This window comes from Opisthocomus hoazin, chromosome 21, assembly GCF_030867145.1.
Source record: "Opisthocomus hoazin isolate bOpiHoa1 chromosome 21, bOpiHoa1.hap1, whole genome shotgun sequence".
Lineage (NCBI taxonomy): Eukaryota > Metazoa > Chordata > Aves > Opisthocomiformes > Opisthocomidae > Opisthocomus > Opisthocomus hoazin.
Window position 1 is genome coordinate 12,308,867 of NC_134434.1, and position 27,119 is coordinate 12,335,985.

Consider the following 27,119-nt stretch of genomic DNA (forward strand, 5'->3'; position numbering starts at 1 on the left):
ATTGTAGGCACTGCACAGACCAGGCTTGACCAAGAAAAGTGCTGGCTGAGAGATGCAAGCAGAAACTGTAATCGGGACCAGGCGGGACACTGCAGGCACCACTTCCCGCAGCAGCCAGCGCCGCCGCAGACAGGCCCCTCCGCCCCGACCGCGCACCCGGGCCAGGCCGGCGCAGCGCCCCAGGCCACCCCGTACCCCCAGCCGGGAGAAGCGTTTGCAACCGGCACCGAGCAGCCCCCGGCCGAAGCGGCCTTCGGGAGCGCGGGAGGCGGCTCGGCCCCGGCTCCCTCCCCTCCCGCTGGCAGAGCGGAGCGGCGCGGCCCGCCCTCCCCTCAGCGCCTCGCTGCTCGCCGCCCGTCCTAGAGCGTCGCGCAGCGCCGCGGTGGCGCTTCCGGCCTCTCCGGCCGCCTCGTCTATCGTTGTTCCTCCCGCGGTGCACGGGACGGGGGAGGCCTGAGGGGCCGAGGCGGGAGCGGGAGCGGGCGGGTCGGCCGCGCGGCCCCTGAGGAGAAAGGCGCGGCGGGGCCGCCAGCCTCGGCGGAGGCGGCCATGGCGGAGGCGGGGCGGGGCCGCGCCGTGCAGGTGGTGCGTGTCGGGCGGGCCCGGGGCGGCGGGAGGTGGCGGGTCTCGCCCCGGGCGGGGCCCGGGGGGGCTCGGGGCCCGGTGCTGGCTGGCCCGGCGCTGGCTGGCCCGGCGGAGTGGCGGGCTGGGCACGAGGGGTCGCGTGGGGTTTGAACAGATGGTTTTGAGGTTTTTCTTCCGCTCTTTGCTGCTTCTGTTACCCCTGGTAACAATGTTTGGGTGTTCAGAAAATTTAGTTTTTCGTTTACAAATCTGTACGCATGCAGCCGGTGCGCGTTGGCTGCAGTCTGGCGACAGGCGGGAGGGAAGGGACGCCATGCAGTGAGGCCTGCACAGGCCGGAGAGGTGGGCCTGCACGAACCGCATGAAGTTCGACAAGGCGAAGCGCAAGGTCCTGCACGTGGGTCGAGGCAATCCCAAATACAAGCACAGGCTGGGCGGAGAGTGGCTCGAGAGCAGTCCTGAGGAGAAGGACTTGGGGGTACTGGTGGATGAGAAGCTCAACATGAGCTGGCAATGTGCGCTGGCAGCCCAGAAAGCCGACTGTATCCTGGGTTGTATCAGGAGAAGCGTGGCCAGCAGGGCGAGGGAGGGGATTCTGCCCCTTTACCCTGCTCTCATGAGACCCCAGGTGACCCCACCTGGAGTCCTGCATCCAGCTCTGGGGCCCCCAACATAAGAAGCACATGGATGTGTTGGAGCGGGTCCAGAGAAGGCCATGGAGATGATCCGAGGGCTGGAGCACCTCTCCTACGAGAAGAGAAGGCTCTGGGGTGACCTTAGAGCAGCTGCCAGTACCTGAAGGGGCCGACAGGAAGGGTGGAGAGGGGCTTTTCACAAGGGTGTGTAGTGATAGGACAAGGGGGAATGGCTGTAAACTAAAAGAGGGCAGATTTAGATTAGATATTAGGAAGAAATTCTTCCCCATGAGGGTGGTGAGGCCCTGGCCCAGGTTGCCCAGAGAAGCTGTGGCTGCCCTGTCCCTGGCAGGGTTCAAGGCCAGGTTGGATGGAGCTCTGAGCACCCTGGGCTGGTGGAAGATGTCCCTGCTCATGGCAGGGGTTGGAACCAGATGATCTTTAAGGTCCCTTCCAACCCAAACCATTCTATGATTCTATGATTTAGCTGCAGCGAGGTAAACATCTGAAAAGCAAGAAGATGCACATCAGTGGGTGAGTGAAAATGATGAGCAGCTTCACGGGCTCGGAGCCGAGCAGCGGGTCAGCGCCGCCGGCCTAGAAACCTTCCAGGGTTCATTGAAAGTGTCTCGTGTGTAAGATTTGACAAAACTAGTACGTTTCTGCCAACAGTCAGGAGTTTCTAAATGGTTTGGAGTATGACTCAGATGAAACCTTCATTTAAAAAGAACAGTTTCTGACTTCTAGAAAATCTTCAGCAGTGTTAAAATTATATTTAAAATTTATTTTCCACATTCAGATACGGAGGCTGCTCGGAGTCTCCTTGAATTGAAATCTGTGGAAACTGAAATTAAGTTTTCAGTTTGGAGTTGTTTATCCTATGTGTTTGCAGTAGAGGGTGATAGTGGTAATGCCACAAATGAGATGTTTTTAGATGTAAAACATTCAGTTGCACAGTTTCTGTCACTTTTTTTTTTAACTTGCTTTGCTCCACTTCTCTGCAATCTTGTGATTGATGTTGTGTTTTCCAGTAGTCTAGCTGAGGGAGGAAGGGAGTTTTTTTGGTCAGTACATTTGTAGAAGAAGGGGGATCGAACTGCCTGTTAACCATTTCACATTCTGTCATTTTTACCATACATCAAAATTCATTTTGCAGTGAAGCCGAGAATCATTATCTTCAGCTTGGTGATGGCAAAACTACATTACTAAAAGTACCTAAAATCATTTCAGGTCTTACTCTAGAATGCGTGAAGTTCAGGGAAAACCAGCTAGTGTCACAATGCTCAAATCCAGATCTGATTCATAGCTCTGTGTTTTAAGTGTTGTCCTTGTCTCACAGGCCATGAAAGTGTTGGATTTTGCTATAAATCAGTCTCAGCTAATGAAAAGATTGACTCAGTTGTCACTTAGTTGATCTTGTAATGATGAAAATACGCTAGTTGTTTACAATTTATGTCCTTGTGCTGACTCAAAATTACTTTGAAAAAACATTATGCATATTTCTGTAGTTCAGTATTAGAGTAACGGACTTCAAATGTACGAAGGGCTTATGCAAAGAGAACTAGAATAATAATCTGTGCTGGCATTGGGAACTAGTAGTTGGCATAAACAGCAGCAAAAGGACTTCAGACATTGGGAAAACTGCATTCCAGGCCTGCCGTATGCCTGCTGTTAGAGATTGCCTTAGCAAGGTTGGTGTTCCTGTCCCTGCAGATTATGGACTGTCAGCAATGATGTAGGTGTAGCTGGTCTTGGTTTGGGACAGAAGAAGTAGACACGGTCTCTGAGGTTACTACCGGCTGTTCTTTTTGCTATGAGTCTACACCTGTAAGTGACGTAGTCCCCTGGTTCGTGCTATTCCTTCTGTGAATGAACGAAGGAGATGATGGAAGTATTCGGATACAGTTACACGATAGCAAAGGCCAGTTTACAAATGCCTAGTTCAGGACAAGTGCCAGCTGTAACTTGTAAGCCAAGCTACAAATGTAGAAATGAACTAGGGAGAAAGGAAAGTTTAGCTCTGTGGTGTTTTAAATTTATCTTTGGCTTTAAAAAAACCCCAAACCAAAACAAAAAACCCCCCAGAAGAACAGTAAACTGGGTGAGAATGGTAGAACCTAAGGAACCTTCAGTATACAATGCTAGCAGTACCCTGGTATTTTAATCATATTGCTGAGTACAGTTGTTTGTATAATTTGTTAATTTGTCAGGTTTTACACAGAAAATGTCACCAGCAGTTCAGCTCTGTACCTTATTTTGGTAGGCATCTAGCTCAACATTGCTGTGATGGTTCTGTGGAAGTAGAGTCTGCTCAAATTAACATATTCAAGACCATGCTAATACGTTATGAGTTATTACATTGAGTTCAGAGCACCTGAGTGCCATCACGTATTTCTAGATTGTTTTATATGTGCTGCTGTTGAAGTACTGCTTTTACTATTTTCAGTTCAAACTAAGCAGAAACATTCTAACATAATCTTGATATTTTGCATTGCTGTCCTGACTTAAAACAGGAGTTCATTAAGGCAAACAGCAAAGACGTTCCAGTTTTACAGTTTTTAAGCCGGTATCAAGCTAGTTTGTGATGGCGTAACCAAATTTTACTGAGTTAATAAAAAAAATGGAAGTGAAGTCATTGATTTTTCTGGATGTGCAAAACTGCAGCTATTTGTCTTTGGAAGAATTGGAGAACCCTTTTCGATCTGACTGACTATGTTAGATTGATTAGTATGAATGTATAGGGTCGTATTTTAATTGCCATCTAGACATAAGGGATATTAAAATCCTGAGTAAATTGAATGTGTTGTATCTCGGATTTCTGCCTATTTTTGAAGTCTCAAAAGTACTAATCTGAGCCATAGTTCTGAAATAATGTTTTTTGTCTGTTTTTTTTGTCTGTAATTTTTTTGTAATCAACTTCACGTTTTGGTTATTTTATTTCTCCTTATTTTACTTATTTATCTCTCCAGAACAAAGGTGAAAGACCTGCTTTGCTTAAGATTTTAGATAGCCTTCCTTCTACTTCTTTTAAAGACCCCTTTCACCTGTTGCAGCATCCTGCCAAAAATCAGGATGTTCGTTCATTTTAAACGATATATTTTTTTATTTTGCTGTGAAATGTTCTTAAGTTTTTTATTTGTTAATCATCATACCACACATCATACTCTGTGAAAAACCCAGATACATTCCTCAATGTCCACAAAATATATCTGCACACTGATGTATGCATTTGCATGTATTTGCACAATGTACATGTACTCACATGTATCTTATTCAAATTATTAAAGTCTTGAATAATTCCATTTCAGTACTCTTCTAGTATTTTGTTTCTTAAGATTCTCACATGCTGACGATAGGAACTAATCCTCTGTTTCTTCAAACTACGCGTTTATGGTTATACCACACAATAAGGAGTTGAAGTTCTGTTTCTAGGAACTTCTTAAAATGTCCCATGAGATGTTTTACAAGTTACTAAGGCTCTTTGCCTTAAGTTCCCCATCTGTAAGTGATCTTAGCAGGTACAGGTTTGGACTCTCGGTTTCCAAACATAGCCAGTGTATTACTGCGCTCATTTCTTAGGACCTTGCATTCTGTGAATGGAATGTATTCTTTTTTTAGACACTGAAAGAATTTGGGGGTTTGTTGGCTTTTGGGAGGTAATTAGAACAGGGGTAATTGAAGAGGGAAATCCCTCATCTCTAGTTTTTAATGAATTTAAAAATATTTCGGGTAAGTTTTCATGCTTTGCGTGCATGTGGCTATAATAGACATCAGAGGCTATAACAGGAAAGCCTACAATGGAGACGGTAGACTGTGCAAATATGTCGTTTTCTAATGTGCTTAATAGCAGCTTTAGGTAGAATCATTTTTAAAAACTTGGCTAGAGCCAGAGGGTGCAGGCTGCATATATGAGCACTTCCAATGAGGTAGTAAGCTTAAAGAAAAATTGATGTGTCAGATATATTAACAGGAGACAGAAGTAAAGAGTGTCATAAGAAATGCAGGAATAGTAGGAACAGGTTAGTGTGGTGGTGTAGATGTTTTGTTAGGGTTTTTGGTTCAGCAGTCTCTCTTGTTTCCTTGGAGAGCTACCAAAAAACATCTTGTAGAACTCAAAAAATGAAAAAGTTTGATAGAGAAGAAAGCAAATCGTGTATTTGTAATTAAAATAAAGGAGGTTTGCCTACTATAGTATTTTTAAGATGCATTTTTTGTGAAAGTTAGTTTCAGAAGGATCTGGCATTTCCCGTTTTTAATGAATATGCTTATACTGTAAGTAAACAAATAGTGCTTGCTGACATGCATTTGGATTTTTGTTTGTTTTTTTGTAGTCTGTCATTGTGCCTGTTCACAATAGTGAATGCTGGTTAGATGAATGCTTGAAGTCAGTTTGGGAACAAGATTTTAAAGAAACCATGGAGCTGTCAGTTTTTAATGATGCCAGTAAGGTATGTTTAAGACCTTATGTGAAGTACTGTCCAAGTAAATACTGTCTCTGATAGGAATTTTATTTTTACTATATTTGATTCACCATACAAGTTAAAATAGCTACGTCTGTGTCATCATTTTTCTAGGATGGTTCAGCTGAAATAATTGAAGAATGGAAGATCAAGCTGGAAGATGCTGGCATTCCAGTAATCATTGGTAGTAATGATTCATCTCAGCCTCGAGGCGGTATGTAGATTAATCGTGATTTTTTGAGACCTAGGTTGTTGTCACAGGCATCTTCTGTTTTTCAGTTTGAAAAGTGTCTGAGTAGCCACTTGCATTGCAGTGGAGAAAACCACATTGTTTTCCAGAGCTCTCCATTCAAAAACTCATTCCAGTTTAGTATTTGGCCCTGTTGGTTTTGGCTCTGTGGAATTTGTTTATATATCCAGGAAAGAAGAACTTGGTTTAACACTTTACTCTGCAAGAGAATTTTGTTTAATTTCAGTATACACAATGTTGTTAATGCTTGCAATCTTACTGTGGCTTTCTGATATCTGATTTATCTTCAGGAGATGGGTTTTAAGAAAAAAGAAATCCAAAATTTATTACATAATGATTTAAAAAGTAAATGCATTTTTTTCAGTATTGTAGAATAGACCCTGAAACAGAACAAAATAAGTTTTTGATATCCTTTTGATGATCAGATCAAAACACAGGTTTCAGAAAACTTTTGATGTGAGCTAAAAACTCTCACTAAATTCCTAAGTATTTACACAAGAGGCAAAACAATATGTTTAGTGAGATACCAGATAGGTGTATGGTGTGATTCCCTGTTGATTTGCATGCTAATATGAATTACATTTCCCCGCTGGAGGAGATAAACGAATCTCTCTAACAGGTTTTCTTTTGCTTGTTTGGTTGTTTTATGTTCAGGGTTTTTTAGCAGACAGGCTAGCTAAAGCATAAAATGGAAATGAAAGTATATTGCTCTTTGAAGAAGCTGGTGTTGAACGGCATTAAAGTTGGAAGATATGTCTGTCTTCTGATGGAGAACAACGCAGGACAAAGCACGCAGAACAGTGTGCTCGCATTTTATATGGGAGCTGTATAACTGATGTTGCTGTTGTTCTGTATTTTGTGACAAGGAGTAGACAGGTAGGAACTGATATAAAACTGGTTCCAAACTTGTGTCTTTCAAGTTATCTCACTTAAAAGGCGCACTGGAAACCCTGTAACACGAAACCAGGTCAGTTTCTGTTTTTTAACAAAATATCCTTTTTATGACTGGAAAGAATCCTAGGCTGATGATGGTCTCCTCAAAATGGGCTTACTATGAAAATGCCCAGTTCTGTTTCAGAAGGCTTTAATTTTCATCCCCTGGTTGAAACACGCAAATAAATTGGCGTCTGTGCGCTGAATTCAGCTGCAACTTGGTATAGGCCCCTGGCTTTACTTACTGTCATTTTTTTGGACTAGAGACTTCTTTAAAGCTGTTTTTTAAACAGTTGTCAGACGTAACAATACTGAAGTAACACAGTGTAACTGTTACTACAAATATTTGTAGTATTTTAATATCTCTAACATGAACTGCTGTTGTTTTGACAGTGCAACGTGTAATATTAACATTATTGAGCTGGTGATGACAAAAGACAGACAAGGTTTGTAGAGGGAATTTTTCTCTGCTGGGCAACTGATAAATCTGGAGTTGAGGAATGTCAAGAATTGCTTCTATTCCTGGAAATATACCTGTCTTCCTTTTTTCCCCCATCAACTATTGGGTGATCAGTCTTCTTTCAAATCTGACTTCTCTTAGTAGTTGATGATCTGGAAGCTAAGTAGGTTGTAATTTGTCAGGAAAAAAGCCAAAGAATAATACCAGAGGTTGTCAATTACGGTACTTAGGAAAGTGTTAATACCATCTTGTTATGTCATATATTTTCCATTTTTATAAAACTTTTTCTGTATGTAAACTCTTGTTCCTAATACAGTGTTGTATTAATCATGTGTGTAAACTAGTTTTGACTTTGTAAGAACACACAGGTGCAATGTTTTGACAATAATTTATATTAAAATTCTGAAGCCAGTTCACCTCTGTGCTTTAGGAAACTGAAACTAAAACTAAATTCGAGTTGTGAACTACAAGGAATATTTTGTGCTGTGAGAGATGTGTCAGATGAATTTTTGTTTTAACATGCGTGTGTCAGTGTTGGGATAGCTGAAACTTGAACAAATCTTTAATAAGTTGGAGGTGGGGGATGCAGCTGTGAGCATTGTTTTAAATAATAGTATGAAATGCATAGTTCTTTTAAAAAAAAACAAACCAAGCTTATTCATGTGGAAGTCACTCACAGGTCACCATTAAAATGAGAACATCTTTGCTTCATGGTTGTTACGTTTTAGGAGCAGGTTACTTGAAATCCATAGTATTTGTTTGCTTTCAGTGATTTACTTTTATTATGTTGAAACGAGTTACAACTGTAAGGAGTCTTTGCTTTAAAAGAAGATGCTTTAGTACAGAAACAATGTACTAGTCAGGCTTCACATCTTCAACTATTTACACAAGATTAGGATTTATTTCTGATTCTTTTCGAACATGTAAAAGAAAGGGGGGGACCTAGAAAAAAAGAAAGGGTCACTTGCCTAAAAAAAGGAAAGCTTTTTCTTTCCAAGAGTGAGGAATGTTAATATCTCACTGAGGCTTAAGTTTTTACGGCTGTAACCATGGTAACAGGCTCTTTTCACCAAGTAAGCAGGCCTTACAAAACTCGGAGACCTGGCACAAACATTTGATTTTCTTCAGTAGAGTAATATTAAAGAAATTTTTTTTACGCATGCCAAACATAGGATTCATTGTGGTGAAGCAGCTTTTAATATCTGGTTTCTTCCAGGGGGACTTATGTCTCTTACTAATAATTTTTAAAATATGTGTATTTTCTTCTCTATCCTCTAAAAAATTAACTGGTATGTGAGAAGCTTCAAGATGGCTTCTGTCTTAATCTTAGAAAGAAATATTTCCCAACTTTTTCTCGTAACAAATATTAAATACTTCATGATTTTATTTAAAGTGTTTTATCTGAAAATGAGATCTGAAATATATAAGAAACTTCATAGAGTAATATAATTGTCATCTTGTAGTTGCCTTTGAGTCTCTTTCACTTTTTTGACATTATTGATTCCTAGTACTTTATTATTTTCTTCTGAAGATTGATGAAATATTGGCGTATACTAATGACAGTATTGAAACGTAAGTACAGGCGGCTTTACAGCTCGTAGTGACGTATGACGGTATTGATTTGATGCAGATTTAGGTCTGTCCTGTTCTTTTACCTCTTGCTCCACAGCATTAGGGTTTTGCTTGTTTGGCATGTTCAGACCTGCTAACTTGCATCCGTTATTTCCCACTAAAATGGCTCATGCCAGGATTCAGCTCTGCTGTTGTGGTAGCTACTGACTTTGCCAGCTGCTTTTTTACTGCCAATAGGAAGGAGAATGAGAGTAACTGTATATGTGAGATTAGATATGCATATGTGTATAAAAAGTAATATATAAATGTACTGTAAGATAAGAAGTTCAAGAAATCCATGATGAAGAGGAGTTAATGTGAGGATTAAAATACTCCAAATACGTAAGAAAAGAAGAACACGATTCTAAGGAAGAGCCTTTATTAGTAGTGTTCTGTTGGTAGTTGACATAATGTTCCTTTGAGGCAGTAAGAAATGCACTCGTAAGTCTTTCTGTACTTGGATATCTCCACAGAATAGCCAAGGAGCATGTGCGTTAAAACTAAGTGAACCTTTGAGCCCAGTTAAATTTGTTTCCTGAGCAAACTTAAACCTGTATCACATAAAAAGAGTGGAGAATTACAGAAGTCTGCTTTTGTCAAATGCGAAATCAGGACCTTTAAGGATAATACTATTTAGAATTATCCTGCTCCACTTCATGGTGAGATTTTCTGGCTTTATGTTTCCAGTTTTCCCATTAAAGACTAAAAACCCCACAGTATTGCATATCTTCACATCATTTGGTTTGCGTGTCAGGGCAGTTTTTGCTGGATTCCCTGACTTGGTTCCATAAATACTTCAAAAAAAAGCTTAGATGTTACATATATGATCAAGTGGAATTTATATAGCATTTTTCAGAAGAACACTGGATATAGTGTGGTCTTTTCTTATAACGCTGCCTGGGAGCAGAATTCAAAGACCAGAAGGTTCCTGTGTAGATTTGGTCTACAGACAGAAAGTATCCCAGGTAAACACTCCTGCCTTGCAGATGTATTTCAGTGGTAAGCAGAGTTCATCTTCTTGCTGGTTGCTGCAGTCCCATCCTTACCCTTGGCTGTATATTCCTGCTCCCCTCCTTTTTTCTGGCTCTGCCGTTTGTTTCACCCTCCAGTGCTGTCATCTGCTTCAGAAATTAAGCTGACAAATAAAGTTCTCTTCTGGTTCAACTTCCTGAAATGGCTTGGTAAAGGATTCAACATGTGTCAGGGAGTCAGAAACCAAAAGACCCTAGATGCCAGCATTGTCTTTTGACTGAATTTATACCTCAGTGTGGTCTTCCGTAGGGGGTATAACATGTTGTGGTATGAATAAGCCAGGTTTATGCTCCTTGTACTTAGATTATTCTGCTTTGCCTCCCCTCAGCATTACAGGTGCCATTACAATAAATACTAAGTTTTTGTATTTGCGTACTTTATATTTAACAAGCATAATGAAACAGAACTTTTTTTTGAGTCCTTCTGAGGACCTGGCCCCCTGATGGGACGAGTAAGTTGCCTAGCAATCTCTTGTTCTTTCTTTGCCTTTTTATGATTTGTTACTGTTTGTTATGACCTGAGGTGAATGTGCATATAGAGCTGAGGGTTTTCAGCATCTGCTCGTTGCAAGGGAGTTGGACTAAAGGACCTTTAAAGGTCCCTTCCAATCCAAACTGTTTTGTGATTCTATGAGGTACTGGAAGTGAGACCTAGGTAGCGGGACTCTTCAAGATATATATTGCGCGTGATGTCTTTGTGAAGGGCTAGCAAAACTAGTCTGATTCTATTTGGTGGAATTCTAACACATACAACTGATAAACACTCAGAGATGAAGACTGAAATAGGCAAACTATGTAAGGATTTACAAATTACCTTGTTTTAAACATGGACAATTTGTGTACTTTACTTGATACTGATTTACATATTTGCTTTTATCTGTTCCTGACTGTAGTAGGACTTAAAATAATGGAAAGGTAAAAACTGCCACCATAATTTTATCTTTGTTTTCTCAACAGTGGGATTTGCTAAAAATCAAGCAGTAATTCAGAGCTCAGGAACCTATCTCTGCTTTCTGGATTCAGTAAGTTAATACATTTTGTCTAACTTAGTTTTGTCAATAATATCCTTTGGTTTTTAGTGTAGCTGCTGGTTTGCCTTAAAGACAAGCTGTTTAAAGGTGTTTGGGTGTTAAACATGCTGGTTACTACTTATAGCTGTAAAGTTGTCTTCCAATCTGTGGAAAGCCTGCAGCTTTACACCATTCTTTGATCCTATCAGATTTCACAGGCTATTGTGAGCAGGGTTGGGCCAGGTTGGTATTTAGGTGTTTTCAGGATTTCTCTTTCCCACATTCTTCAGAAAATTATATTGATGAGAAACTCAGTGCTAATCTACTGGCTTTTTGATGCAAAACAGGAGAGGTCTCACCTTCCATCTTGAATTTTTTTCCTGTCCTTTGTTGGATACCTTCTGTGAACCCATTCAGCTCGCTAACCCACAGATAACTATCTGACTTTATGGAGCTTAATATGCAGAGGAGGGTTTCACAAACGTGCGTAGCTGATCTGAGGAATGGTGCCATGTGGCTAGGATCAGGCAAGAAGAGTGAGACCTTTAAGGCTCGCCGATCTTATGTAATTTCACCTGAAGATTGATTCTTTCCTCTGAATTGGAACTGAACTATGGCTCAATGTAGTGCTAGGAGGAACTGGCTGCTGAAAGTGTAGGGTTTCAGGTGGGATTCAACTTAATGTTACGATTGTCTGTGCTTATTAGAAAGTCTCATGAGAGCAGGGATGTAAACTCTACAGCCCTATAACCACACAGGTTTTAATTTGGGTAATCCTTCAGTTTGCAAACTCCATTTGTTGTATCAATTAGATAGGATTCTTTTTATTTGTGTAGAATTTTGTGAATTAATCAGTGTACTGTTGCAAGACATGGTTATGTGCTGGTGTATTTCTTTTGACCCAAGGCAATGCAGCAGAAACTTGTCTTGCCATTTAAGAAATTAAGTTTTGCAGGTGGTTTTCCTGGCCTTTATTCTTGCTTTTATTAAGATATTACGGTATTTGACAACACAGTGTGCTTTTCTAAATGAGTTTATTTGAATTTATCCTAGTTTCCCTTTAACAATTTTTTGAAGTTGGGTTTTTTTTGTTTGTTTGTTTTACAGAGTGTATTTCGTGTAAATCTTTGTGTATAAGTTTATGGAGGGTGATGCTTTGAAATACACTGTTACATGTGGGTATATATGGGTATTTCAGAAACAAAATTTTGAACATCCATAGAATACACAGAACTCACAATTGCATATACAAATTAATGGTGTTTGGAAAGTTTCTCATACATCAAAAAAAAAGTATTTAATATTCAGCATGGAGTGTCAGTGTCTGTTTCATAAGTGGATTATTTTGAGGAAGTAAGAGCACAAAATCTGCTGCTCTGTTTTTGATCACCTCACTCACCAGATTTTGAAGAGTGCAGGGACATCATAAATTATGCCATGAAGTAACTGGAGTGATGCCAGCGTTGTTGAGATGAATGAACTCAGGATCCAGTTAGTTTTACTTTACTTCAGATAGACACAAAGCCAAGTGCTAGTTTAATTTATATGAATGATTCCATGGGTTTAACTCTCCTTTCTTGTGAGGCAGAGAGGCTATTTAGATATCTAAAATGAAAAATAAAACACCCCAGATCTTATGTTTCACAAAGTTCATGTATTCCAGGTTTAGACAGATACCACGTTGTGCAGGGCATTCTAGGAAGTACGTAGGATGAGTTACATATGTACTTATGTTGACTGAAGTAGCTGAGTCCAGGTGTGAATGAGTGAGAAATTAACCTACAATTGTCTTGTCCCGTGGAGCTTCATATCTTCTGTCTCAAATCTGTATAGAATAATCTACTGAGGTAAATTTTGGATTATTCTTTCTTTTCAGTGCAGACAGATCTAGTTGTTTGTGAATCACTAGCAGTAAACTGGAAAATTAAATTCTTTAACTGAAATGAATTAATATTTTAATAGACATCTCTTCAAAATTCTTAATTTGTTATTTACCTTATAGTGTTTATACAGTATGCATTTCTTGCTGCTGTGTTGTTTCTATTTGCTGTCTAACATGAAGGATAAGAAAATGTCAGGGGAACAGATTTCAACTGTTAAGGAATGTAACAGGTGATGATTTTGGATTTCTGCAAGATTATCATCAGCATGTTTATATTTAATATAATTACGACCTACATGAAATGATTTGATTGAGAATTTTGTGACTTACATTACGGATAAACTTGGAAGAAGCTATTAATATTTTCTGTTCTATGCATTTCTGTTCCTGCCTTTGAGCTAGATGCTTCAAAACAGAAGGCATTCTGGACTATCAGAAGCCTAATCTTGATACAACAGAAATACTAAACGATTGGTGTTACTTAAATGTATTTTCTACTGTCTCTCCTTGTTACTACTGTTTTTTGCTGAAAACAGATTGGAGGAAATAAAAGGAATGTGGAAACTACTGCAAGTCTGAAAATTGCTCAATATTTTGGCTGTAGTTAGTAAATGTTGTGTGATAATAGCTGAAGCACAGATGTTGCCAGCTGTTTAACAACTCCGCTTCTACACGCCACCTACCTTCTTCATTTCGGTCACCCATCCAGTATCCAGCTCTCTAGGAAGGAATGCTGATGTCAGCCCTTTGGAATGTGCTGCAGTAATGCCAGGGAATTGACCTTCAGAAGTGCAGCCCTAGTTTCAGGTTTGCTAGAGGTAGATACGGAGAGAAATGGGGCTGGGTCAGCAGTTTGTATACATTTCAGATAAGTGGAGAAATGCATCGTGGCTCCGTGTCCATTCACTTCACTTCTTTGAGTGAAATGAATGTACGAGCATGGTTGGGAGCATCTTTAGAAGTGCTGGCTCCAGAGAGACTGTTTTGCTTGCCATTCCAGCTGGAGTCAAGCTGCTTGTGTTATGTCTCTCAACACAGATTTGCGAGGACAACAAATAGGGAAGAAATGTGGAAAAAAAGGTTACAGAGCTCAGAACTGTCAGAATTTGATCAGCCTATTCTAGTATGAAGTGGCAGCTGTTTGACTAATAGCTAGTATGGAGTTTTTTTGCTGTGGTTGTTGTTACAGATTTCACCTCTAAGCTACTGAGGCATTTCTCCCACCAGGAAAACAAGTAGAGAAATTCAAGATACTTAACAAATTGTTCATATTTAACATTTATAGTGTCGGAAAATCTTGGTCATAATGACAATAGGATGAACTAATTATGCAAATACATATCACCGTTAGCTTTACTCTGTTTCAAATTTTCTGCAGTTAGGAGTTTATCTACCAGTTGCATTTTATTGTAACTTTAGTTTGTCACTTCTCTGCGGTGGTTACCATCTTTGTTGTAATAATTTACCCAGTTGTAGCACAGCAGAACTCTTAGACTAAAAATTCTGTTTCTTGCTTTGAACTGCTATTTTCATTGACATTGACTTAAACATGCCTATACTTGTATAAAACTGTATCTCGTTAATAAAAGGAGCATGCTTTCATTTCATCCTAATAGTCCTGCAGTATTTCAAACTTGGTCATATTCACTTGAGTCCTTGACACACTTGTTTTAGTCTTTTGAAAGGCTCTGTTGGCTGTGTATCGCTATTTCTGAGTTTCTCAGCCAGCTCAAAGACGTAACTCTGAACCCTGTTGCCACAGCATTGCTGCCTGCTAGTAGTAGTAGTAGTAAATGACGTAGGGAAACAGTTAAGTTTTATTCACCAAAAGTGAGGGTGGACCACTGGAATCAGCATTCCCATGTTTGAATTGGCAGCTGCTGACCTGTGCCTTCCCATTTGTGAGATTTGCTTGGATGATTTAAGTTGGGAATGTTAATTCTTAATTGCTCTGAAATTGCATGCTTTTCTTGAGTTTCAACTTCAAAAACACTTCATTGAGGAGCTATTCATAAAGGTCTTGGAAGAAGGTGGTTGGACCTTAGCTAGCCAGACTTGGTAGATGTTTCGGGGACTCCAGCCTTCAAGCTGGAGTGAGTTTGCAGATGACACCAACTTGGGTGGGAGTGTCAATCTGCTCGAGGGTAGGAAGGCTCTGCAGAGGGATTTGGACAGACTGGATCAATGGGCCGAGGCCAACTGTATGAGGTTCAACAAGGCCATGTGCCAGGTCCTGAACTTGGGTCACAACAACCCCATGCAACACTGCAGGCTTGGGGAGGAGTGGCTGGAGATCTGCCCAGCAGAAAAGGACCTGGGGGTGTTGGTCAGCAGCTGGCTGACCATGAGCCAGCAGTGTGCCCAGGTGGCCAAGAAGGCCAACGGCATCCTGGCTTGGATCAGGAATGGTGTGGCCAGCAGGAGTAGGGAGGGGATCGTGCCCCTGAACTTGGCACTGGTGAGGCCACACCTCGAGTACTGTGTTCAGTTTTGGGCCCCTCACTACAAGCAGGGTGTTGAGGGGCTGGAGAATGTCCAGAGAAGGGCGACGAGGCTGGGGAGGGGTCTGGAGAACGAGTCTGATGTGGAGCGGCTGAGGGAGCTGGGGCTGTTCCGTCTGGAGAGGAGGAGGCTGAGGGGAGACCTTATCACTCTCTACAACTACCTGAAAGGAAGGTGTAGTGAGGCGGGTGTTGGTCTCTTCTCCCAAGTAACCAGCGACAGGACGAAAGGCAACGGCCTCAAGTTGCGTCAGAGGAGGCTTAGATTGGATATTAGGAAAAATGTCTTTACTGACAGAGTGGTCAGGTGTTGGACCAGGCTGCCTGGGGAAGTGGTGGAGTCCCCATCCCTGGAGGTGTTCAAAAACTATGTAGATGTGGCACTTCAGGATATGGTTTAGTAGGCATGGGGCTGTTGGGTTGATGGTTGGACTTGATGATCTTGGAGGTCTTTTGCAACCTTAATGGTTCTCTGATTCTAAGCTAGCTTTCAGTATAGTTGCCTGTTTTTACAGTCTCCATAACTTGGTGGTTTTGGAAAGTTGAATTTCTTGGTAGTTGCCATTAGATGTTACCCTACAGGCACTAATAAACTTTTGAAATATTCTTCCTTTCTTCCAAATTAAGATCTGTAGAGCTTAGGAAATGAAGCAGTGATCAGACTTAATGTATTTTCTTTCTGTTGTTGTTTCAACATACTATTCCTTGCAAATTTGATCTTCTGATTAAAAACTGGAATATTAAATAGCAGGTAAGTGGATGTAGTGATGAATTCCTTTACCAGAAGCCCCTTCTGTCCAGAAGTGTTGTATGTGTTTCTGAATCGCTAAAGAGCACCAAAAAATCAAACTACAAGTGCTTGAAGGCATCATTCCTTTTATTGTTCTGCGAAGTCAACATATTAAAATTGATAAAATAGCTCTGTCTGGAATCTGAAGTGCTATTTTTTCTCCTTCATAAATGAAGAAGCAAACCTTCAGAATTTGGTTGCAATAACCTCTTCCTACATATACCTTAGTTAAGGTGGGTGTTTGGAAACTGACAGTGAGGATTTTACTCTTGCCTGAGTTCACAGACTTTGCTATTGAACACCGTGTGAGTTACTGGCTGCACTTGCCTGCAAACACTCAGGTACTTTTTTTTTTTCAGTGATCTGAGAGAAAGATCCGAGGTGATCTCCAGTGACTACGGAAAAGCTAGATATGGAAAGGCACATGTCTGCATTTGCTGAACAAGTGCGCTGAAGTGGGAGCTGCTTTGGCAGGAAATATTTCCTGATCATTTAATAGTGATGCTGAATTAAAAGATTCCATAAAAAGATTATAATTAATTTTACATTGCTGGAAGGTACTGGTCATTCAGGCGCCTAGGAACACCATGTGTGTCATCCCACGTGGATTTTTTTGTTGCCATGCTCAAGAATAGAAAGGTGTTCTATATATATAAGGACACTATATAAAGTCAGTTTCTTAAACTTTGAAGTGTTTTCTTTGTTGTCCCCTTCTTTCTCAATTTAATTCAGAAGAACAGAAGAGTAATGTTTTTCCTATGATCTTGCAAGTACTGACAGATCGGTAGGGCGTGTTCTGCTCGGGTGGCTTGTGGGTGGCCATTAGAGCGCACGATTCCCGTGTGTTTGATAGATGGGGCTTCTTTGCTTTGGTGGTGCTGTTGACAGGCCAGTTTTTGGAGGTCCTAGGCCCTTTACTTCCCTGGTTCAAGGAGCTGGACTGAACAATAGCAAAGAAAGATTTTTCACTATGGTCTGTGCAGGTACAGCGTGAAGGAATGACCGTTTGATGAACTGAAAGACTTTGGAGATACCATGTTGTTTCTCAGCAAGTCAAACATTCCTCCTGGTGTTGCTACAGGTTGCATTTTGTGTGTAATGGCTGCGATGGAAAGAAGGTGTATTACTGTGAGAATGGAGTGTGTCAGCGTGCTCACTTTTTGTTGTTTTTTTTTTTTTGAGCAGCCAAATAGGAAGGAATTTGGAAAAGCATGCGATGCTGCGTCTGTAATGTGAGCTTCAGAAAGCAACTCAATACTGAGCCAGAATTAGCGTGTTGTTTTATGTGAGCTTGTCCTTGTTTTTAAAAAGTAGATGTGTATTGTACATCGAGTTGTATTTTTGTTTTACTTTCTGAAGTGCAAAACCCCCCACTTTTAAGGGGAAATCATGAAGCTATCACTGTGCAGTTCAGGTGGTCCAGACGGCCTGGCTGAAGAGGCCAGTAAATGACTGTCATTTGAATTTAGAATCATAGAATGGTTTGGGTTGGAAGGGACCTTAAAGATCATCTGGTTCCAACCCCCCTGCTGTGAGCAGGGACATCTTCCACCAGACCAGGGTGCTCAGAGCTCCATCCAGCCTGGCCTTGAACACTGCCAGCGAGGGGGCAGCCACAGCGTTTCTGGCCAGCCTGTGTCAGTGTTTCACCACCCTCATGGTGAAGAATTTCTTCCTAATATCTAATCTAAATCTGCCCTCTTTTAGTTTAGAGCCGTTCCCCCTTGTCCTATCACTACACACCCTTGTGAAAAGCCCCTCTCCAGCCTTCCTGTTGGCCCCTCCAGGCACTGGCAGCTGCTCTAAGGTCACCCCGGAGCCTTCTCTTCTCCAGGCTGAACAGCCCCAGCTCCCTCAGCCTGTCCTCGTAGGAGAGGTGCTCCAGCCCTCGGTTCATCTCCGTGGCCTCCTCTGGACCCGCTCCAACACATCCATGTGCTTCTTATGCTGGGGGCTCCAGAGCTGGGCACAGGACTCCAGGTGGAGGGCGGAATAAAGGGGCAGAATCACCAGTTTGCCCAAAGTTTCTCTTTGTGTTGCTTTCTTTCTTCGTGTTTACCTGTTTGTTTGGCCTTGTTTGCATTGTAGGTATGTACATATTTAGATGACCGTAAACCCAGCTAGTACATGACATTTTTCTTAATTTTTCTACAAAGTTTGGTGAGTGGAGTCACATGAAAATAGATTTACTTACGGATTCTTTTTTTAGTTAGCTTTCCTATTGCAAGTATATGCTCAGTGAAGGCATGCATTAATCTAGCATTTATTTTGAAATCTGTTCTGTTGGTGGGGGAAATCTCCCTTCCTTCTGTCTGCCTTGTATCTGCTAGGAGGCAACCATTAGAGACTTCCATGTTAAGAAGGAAAATTGAATTTCAGTTGAAGCTTCTCTTAAACTTCTGTGTTTTTTTTAAATTATATATTCAATGTAATTCACTGCTAGCCTTGTTCCCTACTTGCACCTAGGAGACAGAAACAAACTGAAGATACTTCCCTTTTTGATATAGCAACTAAATGCAGATGTATACTTTTTTTGTTGTTGGATATGATACGAGAGAAAAATTGTTTGGAAAGTGTCTAATTACCAAGGTTTTGTTCTCAGTTTTAAACCAAACTTTGACTGTAGAAACCGAAGTTTGGCAACACAACTGCTGAATTCAGTATCATAAATACAACAGTTTTGATAGAAGATTTGTGATTGCATAATGTATAGCTATTATAAAGCATTTTAACATCCTGGTTGTGTAGTACTATAGTTGCTTAAACTCCAGAAACTCTTTCCAGCACAGTGCATGGTTGGGCATCTTGCTCCTATCAATGGCCTATGAGGTTGAAGAATTTTTTAGGTGCTCTTATTTTGTGGTACAGTCTTCTTGGTTTTACTCATTAGAGTTCAATCTAGTTTTTAAGCACTAGTCTAGAGCACAACCACATTACTCAGATTATTTCTGTATAAATAAATTCTGTTTCCCACTTTGTGGTTACCTGCCCAGTCATCAATAGTAAAGAATCTGTGAAGTGTTGAAGTTGGATTTTGCAGTTACCTTTCTTTTGTAGTTGCCCAGCCTGAGTCTAAATGACTGATGTGACTCAGTTTTGTCTGGGATATGATTTGTATTTTGTCCTGTTCTTCCTCATTGCCTAATTGCTTTATTATTTTATTTGGGATTATGTCTGAAGCTACTATGGTTTGTTTTTTTTTTTATGTCTGTCTTTCTCCTTCCATGAACCTGGAAAATATCACAGAACTGTACAGCAGTGCATCATATATGTCAAACTGTTAATTAAAAAAAACCCAAAAAATAAAACCAAAGCCAAAATTCTTTTTAAAAACCTTTTTTAAAGGTCATTCAGGATAAGAGTTCATAGAGTTTTCCAGCAGTAGAGAACAAAAATGTGTTTTAAAAAAAAAAAAAAAAAGAGGCATTTTGAAGTTGTTGTGGTTATTGTGCCCCCTCTTTAGCTGGAATTTACAGAAGACAGATGATAGCCTGAGACCCAAGACCCTGAGACTTGTTAGTTTTGCCAGTAACATCAAAATGACACAGTGCTTAGTGTTTTGTTAGGGGGGAGCTGGACCTTTCCTGTCAAGTTGTCTCCTTAGAAAAACAGAACAGTGACCTGTCTGGTGAATGTGATATTTGAATTTGGTTTTGAATACTTTCTATGTTGATTGAACCTTTTTAAATCAGGTAGATTATTTTTCGTCTTTGGGAATGTATGAGTTCTGCTAAATTTATCTCTTTTGTGCAGGATCATAAAGAGTGGGATCTGTTACCACAAGAGCGTCTGTTGTGTATTGTAAGAGATAATCGTCACATTGTTCTAAGCAATGAAATTCCTTGCTTTTTGATAGATTTCTTTTGCATTCTCATTTTTTAGGGATTTAACAAGACATCTAAGAAACCTGAGCAATTCTTAAAGGAGTGAACGAAGCTCAGTTAAAATATATCTCCTGTTGTTTATAGGAAAACCAGGTCTTAATTTAAAAAATCAGCTCTGTCTTTGGTGTAAAGAAATATGATTATGGTGGTTCTCATGGGACACAGGGTAAATGTTTTTTTGGAACATTTGCTTGATACAGTACCTGAATTCTGGTCCCTTGTTGATAAAGTGGATTCGATGGTAAACAATATCATTGTAGTTTTGGAGTAACTGATGTATAGAGGCTGAGAAATCAGAAGGGTCTTTTTTACTCTTATTGGCTTTGAAAATGATTAACATCTCTTATGCTTACATAAGTAAATGTATCCTAAATATAAAATACAGAAAAATGCTTTTGACGATTCTTCCGTCTTTTATAAACTTTCATGTGATAAGGGTCAGTTTTATTATTCCTTTGTTTTATCTTTAACCTTGAATTGTATTAAATAGTTGGATATACTTCTAAAACTTTTTTCATCCTTGCATTATTTTTGATAAAACTCTAGTGTCACCTTTATGTCAAGGTCATTCAACCCCCTGAACTCCAGATATTTAAGCATCAATGTATTTTTGTTGCTGTTGAATTGACTGAATTTTTTAAAGTGGAAGTTGCTGGAAATTCAATATTTGTGTTTTTTTGGCTTTAGTAGGCATCTCCTTAGAATGATTTTTAATATGAGGAACCATTGAAAGAATGGATGTAGAACAGGAATTCAGGGCTCCTTGGAGTTATGTTTGCCTGATAAGATAGGGCTGTTTGGAAATAGTCTGAGGAGAAATAGGGTGTGTTAGCTTTAACCGACATAAAAGAAAGACTGAACTAACCCTTTAAAAGTGAAGAGATGTGGCACCAAAATGGAGAAGAATATAGGTAGAAACTTCAGGCGACTAAGTTTAGGGAAGAAAATTTGTGCTACAGTTGCGCATTTGAATAGACTGTAAAACCGTGGTCTGGAAGCGATTTCATTTTGAACAGGAAATAATATAATTTTGAAAGGAATATCTCCTATCTGTCCAAGGAAGGATAGCAAGGTTACTAACTGTTTACAAGGCAACCTGTCTTGTATGTAAACAAAGTAGACCTTTATGCTACAGGCGAACTAAGTATTAACGTCAAGTTGAAACCTAGGTAGTGTGTTTTGAAGCCAGTGTCAATGCTGATGCATCTGATGAGTGTGGGTTTTTTCTTTTTTACTCCCCCCTTGCTTTAGATTTTTATCATTTCAGAAAAACTAGTTGTTGTGCTCACGAAATATGACACATTGGTAGATCTAGAGCCTGAAGATTTTTCCTTATCAGTGAAACAAGGTATAGCCAGACTACAAAGAACAGTTCCTCATATTGCTGGAATGTCTCAAACCTCATGCTTTCAGTCACGGTTAGTTCCTTGTCCACACACACTGCCAGTACTGCTGTTGGAGTTTGCTGTTAATGAGGTGGTGAATTTCTTTAAAAACATCAGAAGTGTGGGTGCCCATAAAATAGATGTTGAGATTGAAACATGGTTGTCACATGGTAGTTTTGATCAGTTCCAGTTTGAACAGAATGGAGTTTAATCCGCTGAAAGCTTAAAGTCGCTTAATATTTGTTCCATTTGTATTTCTGACTGCAAGCCAGTAAAATGATGTTAATTTAACAGCATATTCTAATGTCTGTCTGAGTACTGTACTGTGACTCTTTTTATGTTCAGTAACAGTGTGCTGTTTATTCCAGGATGATGTGATGATGCCACAGCGGGTTAGACTGCAGCACGAAGCTGCCATTCAACACCCGAACAGTGTGAGTACTTTTTTCTTGTGTGTATTTTTGTGTTTTTCTTTTACAGAGTGCCGGATACATCTTTAAAAGGATATGAAAATTTCACAGTAGGGCTGATGGAGGCAAAGCAATAACCAGTGTATTCTTTTCCTTAATTTTTAATCCTTGCACTGAATAGTAGCTTTGACCGAACGTCTTTTCTTCCGTTTCTCTTCTCTGGTCAGTAAGCCAGATCTCATTATGGCAGTGATACTCCTTTTCAAATAAGTATACCAGTCTCGCTGATGTGCGTAATCTGAAGGAGAATGCCTTTTTTATTTAGTCTTACTAAGTAATGTGAAAAGGTGCAAAGGATTGGCTACAGCTATGGTGTATCTGTTTTTAATATTTAAGAAACTGTATATGCTAAGGAATGTATGGGTTGTTATCATTAATAAACTGGCCTACAGTTAAATTGATGTTTCTCCTTATATCTGCCCACAAATAAAACATTATTAGAATTCTTTATTCTTGTAAAATAAACTGTCAAAAGCATCCTGTGAGATAGTTGTTTTATGATCTGTATGATCTTGATTTTAAACAAATTTCTGTGATTAGGGCCAGTATCCTTTAGAGAAAGTTTGTGTATGTTTTCTACTTACCTGAAGGAAATAAATAATCTGGTATGGCAATTACGTGATTTGTCAGTGTTATTGACATAGATACTCCTTCGTAAAAGTGAAAACTGAGCTTGTATTCTGGTTGGCAATGTTCAGCAAAACCAGGCTTATTGTTTTCACATCTCTGACATTTTCTGTTGTGAGATTTATTTCAATGTGCAAGAGGTATCTGGAAAGGAAAGGTCAACTAACTTGATCTGTCAAGAGGGCATTTCCTGCAGGTCTCAGAACAAAATGGACAGTTTTCGGATTATCACTCTCTAGGAATAAAACCCCTTTTGAACTTTTCCTCTGAAACACACTTGCTTCAAAGTAGAGACTATTGCAGTTGTTTCAGTGGAGGAACGTCTGCCAGAGAACCTGCTGTTTGGTGATGGGATGTGTACCTCCTCGTCACACCACGTGTGTTACGTCTCTTAGGAAATCTGATAATCCCTACAATGTAATTTATCAAATTATAGTTTTAGTAGTACCTGAGTAGCAGTTAACCTAGTTCATATTATGAACATAATAAAATGATACATTGAAAGTTGTTTTTGTTCTGATATAAATCAGTTAATATAATTCTATAGTAAAATGTCAAAAAAACAGAGGCAAGTTGATCCAGTAAGCTTGTTTTATGGAAACTAGTGTTAAGAGGCCTTCTATATCTGTATATTAAGACTTTTTAAATTAGACTAATTTCAACTAAACAGCTTGTAGTCTATTTAGAAAACACTTCAACTGTTTTGTTTCTCTTCTGTTATACTTTAGTGCCTAACAACATTCAGTATGAACCATTAAATGACAATCAAGCAAGTAATACTGAGTGCCTGAGTAGACTGAAGGCTATGTCTTCATGATATATTCTAAGCAGCACAAACTTGTTCTTCCTATGGTCTAAAATAATCTAAACTTGTTGTCCTGTTTTAATGTGGTACTACTGGCCTATTTGCAAAGCTTAACTTGAGCTTTGTGCTTTACTAAATAAAACTAGCTAAAGTCAGTCTGATTTAACGTGGGAAATAAGGGTTTCCACCTTTCAGTTATCTGACATACTAGTACGCAAAATCTTCAATTTAGGAAAGTGTAAAAATTCTCAGAAATTAATGCAGAGAAAGGCCTGAGATTTTAAACCTTAAGAGAAATGGTAGATGTGTCTGTGCTCCATGTATGGCATAGACCTAGGACATCTGGGCAGAGCCTGTCTCATGCCGTCACTTTCTCTCAACTTCCTGCTGAATCAGAGGGTTTCCTTGCAGCATTTTGGGCAATGACCTTGGTTTTCTTTTTTGTTTTTATTTTCCTTTAAGCTTCTACTGGTTGCCATTTTCTATGGTTTCTTGCTTTGTGTTGTTGCCTTTTAGGTATAAGGGCTTTCCTTCTTTGTTCTTGAACACTTCAAAGGAAAAATGAATCTGTGTTTGAATTGAATGCAACATGTTGTTCCATTTTACACATAGAAAAAATGTTTGTTGCACCTACGTGAAGTGTACCTTCTGGGTTAATGTTGTAATTTACAGAACTCTAATTCTAAGGCCTGAAAGGAGAAATGGGAACACCTGTTCCTGATGAGCAGATAGATCAGTTTGGTCCAGAGCATCCCAGTAGTTCTGACTTCAATTATTCTAACTTGAGGTGCTTTGAGAAAAGAAGAGTTAACCTTCTGGCCACCAGTCTGCTGACCAATGTCAGGGTGGACTGCTGTTCTTAAAAGAATGATCTCTCTACTGTCCTCAGAATAATCATGCCATTCAATTTTCTGGCCTTGGAAGATGGTTGCGGATGTTTGAATAAAGTTCTGTTCTGTTTTTGAAGTTCTAAGCCTAGCTTCAGTCAGTATGAAAAGCCAGAGTCAGGGGAGGTGGAAGCAGAAGCTTGAGAAATGCCTGGGAAGCAGTGAGTTTTTTGGTTTGTTCCTGAAATTCTAATGTGCAGACATGGACTTTCCACTGTTTTGCAACTTCTTCTGACCTGGATTTTTGACTCTATGTAGTGTCAATGTAATTTCAGAAATTTTGTTGCTAATCCTAGCTTTGCTGGATGTTACTGAGAGCCAGAATTCCCGGTGAGCTCGAATGTTGGAGGCTTCAGTCTACTGTTGTTACTACTGTAGATTTACAGGTGAGAAAAGCCTCCAACTTTCTCCACCAGGAGAAATCTTCTTCCAGATCCTAACTAGTCTCTGAGGTTCTTCCTCTTTCATGTTATTCTTACATGCAGATTGCCTTACCCTGACTTGAAGCCTGGTTGCTAAACAGTGGAGTGAAAGATACCAGATGCCTTTGGAATGGCTCTCCAACCAGTTATTCTTCAGAGAAACTGGTGTCTCTATTTCTGGAAAAGCAAGATGCTTGCCCCCAGGTTCAGATACTGGAATATCACTGGGGTAACGCTGCAGCAGCCCTTAGCTTTATTTTAAAGCATGACTGCTTAGTCATGCTTTAAAGGGCAAGGGCAAATTCATCTGTACTCTCTTAAGCTACTCTTATCTTGAAGACTTTTTTAAAAAAATCTTGTAGGATGGAACTGTTCTGTCATCGGTAGCATTTATAGTGGAGGATTTTGCATCTTAAAAGACAAATTACTAATACATTATGATTTTGTTAAATGCAGCTCTCTAGAACTGTCATCTTATCCTCCGGGGCATATTTTACATTGTAGAATCCCTGTCAACAGGACTTCACTATAAATAGGACACTCTTAGAAGACATGAGTTTTTAAGACTTTGCGTATTTGTACTACAAATTCTTAAGCTCTCCTAGCTCAATCTGAATGCCTACTTTTAGCAGTTTACAAGCTTAGGGACATTGTACTGTCTATTGATAAAATGATAGCTGCCAGCCTTTTGGTACTGATTGTCCAGCACACATGTGCACTTACGTTGTGCTGCATATAAGCGTGCCGTCAAATTGCTTGTGCTCTGATCAGGTAAGGAATGAATTTGTCACTGGAAAATGAACAACTGTCACTAAAGTTTCTTCCTTTAGTTGTTGTTTATCCCTAGAAGCAGCATCTATCCCATTTCTCCAGAGTAAGCCAGGTGTTGCTTGTTTACCAACCACAAATCATGCATGCTTTATTGGCAGCTAATGAGTGGGAAGATTGAGGATCCCATTTCCCTTAATTCTGAAAAAAATCCCCAGGCCTTCATACCTTATTTTAGTTATACTTGTGTTCTTCTGGAGAAGATTCAACTTTGTGTACATAGTAGAGCTCTGTTGACCAAGGCTTGTGAGTTTGGAGTAGACCTGGAACTGTTCAGTTTCAACAGTATTTCCTAGACCACGTGCATACACAATACAGTCTTTCACACCCATGTCCCACGTTTATTCTGTGATTTTATATGAGCAGAGTAGTAACCTTTAAGAAGTCCCAAAGCTTTTTCTTTCAAGGACAGAGGAGTCTGTTGACAGCATCTGCTCCCAGGTTGTCTTGTTGCAGGGTATTTGCATCAGGACCTGCTACGGGCATGCCAAGCTGAAATCACTGGACGTGGTTTGAGTACACTCTTGGAGAGCTCCAGCAGCATTAGAGAGCTTCTCTGGAAAGTGCTTCATTCCTGAGATGCAGAGGTACCTGGCCACACTTTGCCAAGCCACTGTGTCATTGTGGCAGCTTTCAAGAATGGTGCAGCACTTGAAATACTCTTGCAGTTTTTCTTTTTGCTAAGGATTCCAGGTATTGAAAGGAGAAATGAAGGGTGCTAAAACGACATGTACTACTGTTCACACTCAAAACCCGCTGACCTTCTCATTTGTCTTAAAGCCATACTGAATGGTTTAAACAGCATTTTTGTCTGATGGACATGGTGTTACTTTATTCGTCTTCTTACCATTGTTTAATTTGAGTATATGTGTGCCTCACAATGTGACTGTATGCATGAAGAGCATCTGGCTTCCAATTTTTATATCCCTTTCTTTCTGCAGAATTGGTCAGAAAATAGCTAAGCTCTTCGTCACCGTCTCCTAGGTCTTCCCAACAGCTGAAATCAAAATGTGGACAAAGGAAATAACATTCTTTATTTCCTTTTGTTTTCACTGGCTGAGTAAGAGGACAATCTGTGCCAGTGTCAGAATGAACACCTTTCTTTTTGTTGTAAAATTACTAGCCTCTTTCTCAAACATGTAGTATCCTAGGCATGTGAGAGAACATTGAGTTTATCTATTTGCATTTCTTCAATGAGAATTTCTCACTGTTTTGCATCGCTAAAGCAAATTTTTGGCATATTCTGTACTTGGATTTAGATCAAGACCTGCAATGCCTAAGGCCATGTTAACCTATTGCATCATCTGAATGTGTTAACCAACTGACTGAATTGGGCATGTCTTTGATGGTTGGTGTGACTCTAAGATAGTTGATTAGATATTGAGTGAACTTGAATAACACAGGGGCTACTAGTTAACAGACCTGTTCATCTGCCTTCTGGAGAGCTGTAAACAAACATTGCACCATCAGCAAATGGATTGGAGAAATGGACAAGTGAATGAGATAGCTGGCTTGATCCTTTTTATAAAGCTAAAGCATTGCTTGTCCCTCCTGCAACCCCACTGAAGCTCACAAACTAAACTTAGAAAGGAAATACCTCTTTCTTTTGTTTTTTTTTTTGGTGTTTTTTTTTTTGTTTGTTTCTTTGGGTCAGGACACATGT

General features: G+C 39.9%; 1 protein-coding gene across 4 annotated transcripts in view; it reads left to right on the forward strand.

Moving 5' to 3' along the window:
* Positions 1–444: 444 nt before the first annotated feature.
* QTGAL (queuosine-tRNA galactosyltransferase) overlaps positions 445–27,119 on the forward strand; it is a 136,284-nt gene continuing 109,609 nt past the window's right edge. For 3 of the 4 annotated variants that reach the window (XM_075441208.1, XM_075441211.1, XM_075441210.1), the window contains exons 1-5: positions 445–585; positions 5,552–5,668; positions 5,795–5,894; positions 10,923–10,987; positions 21,786–21,851. In XM_075441208.1, coding sequence (XP_075297323.1) covers positions 550–585; positions 5,552–5,668; positions 5,795–5,894; positions 10,923–10,987; positions 21,786–21,851 — 384 coding nt within the window. In that variant the 5' untranslated portion in view covers positions 445–549. The remainder of the gene's footprint in view (positions 586–5,551; positions 5,669–5,794; positions 5,895–10,922; positions 10,988–21,785; positions 21,852–27,119) is intronic. The other variant, XM_075441209.1, reaches the window with a different exon arrangement.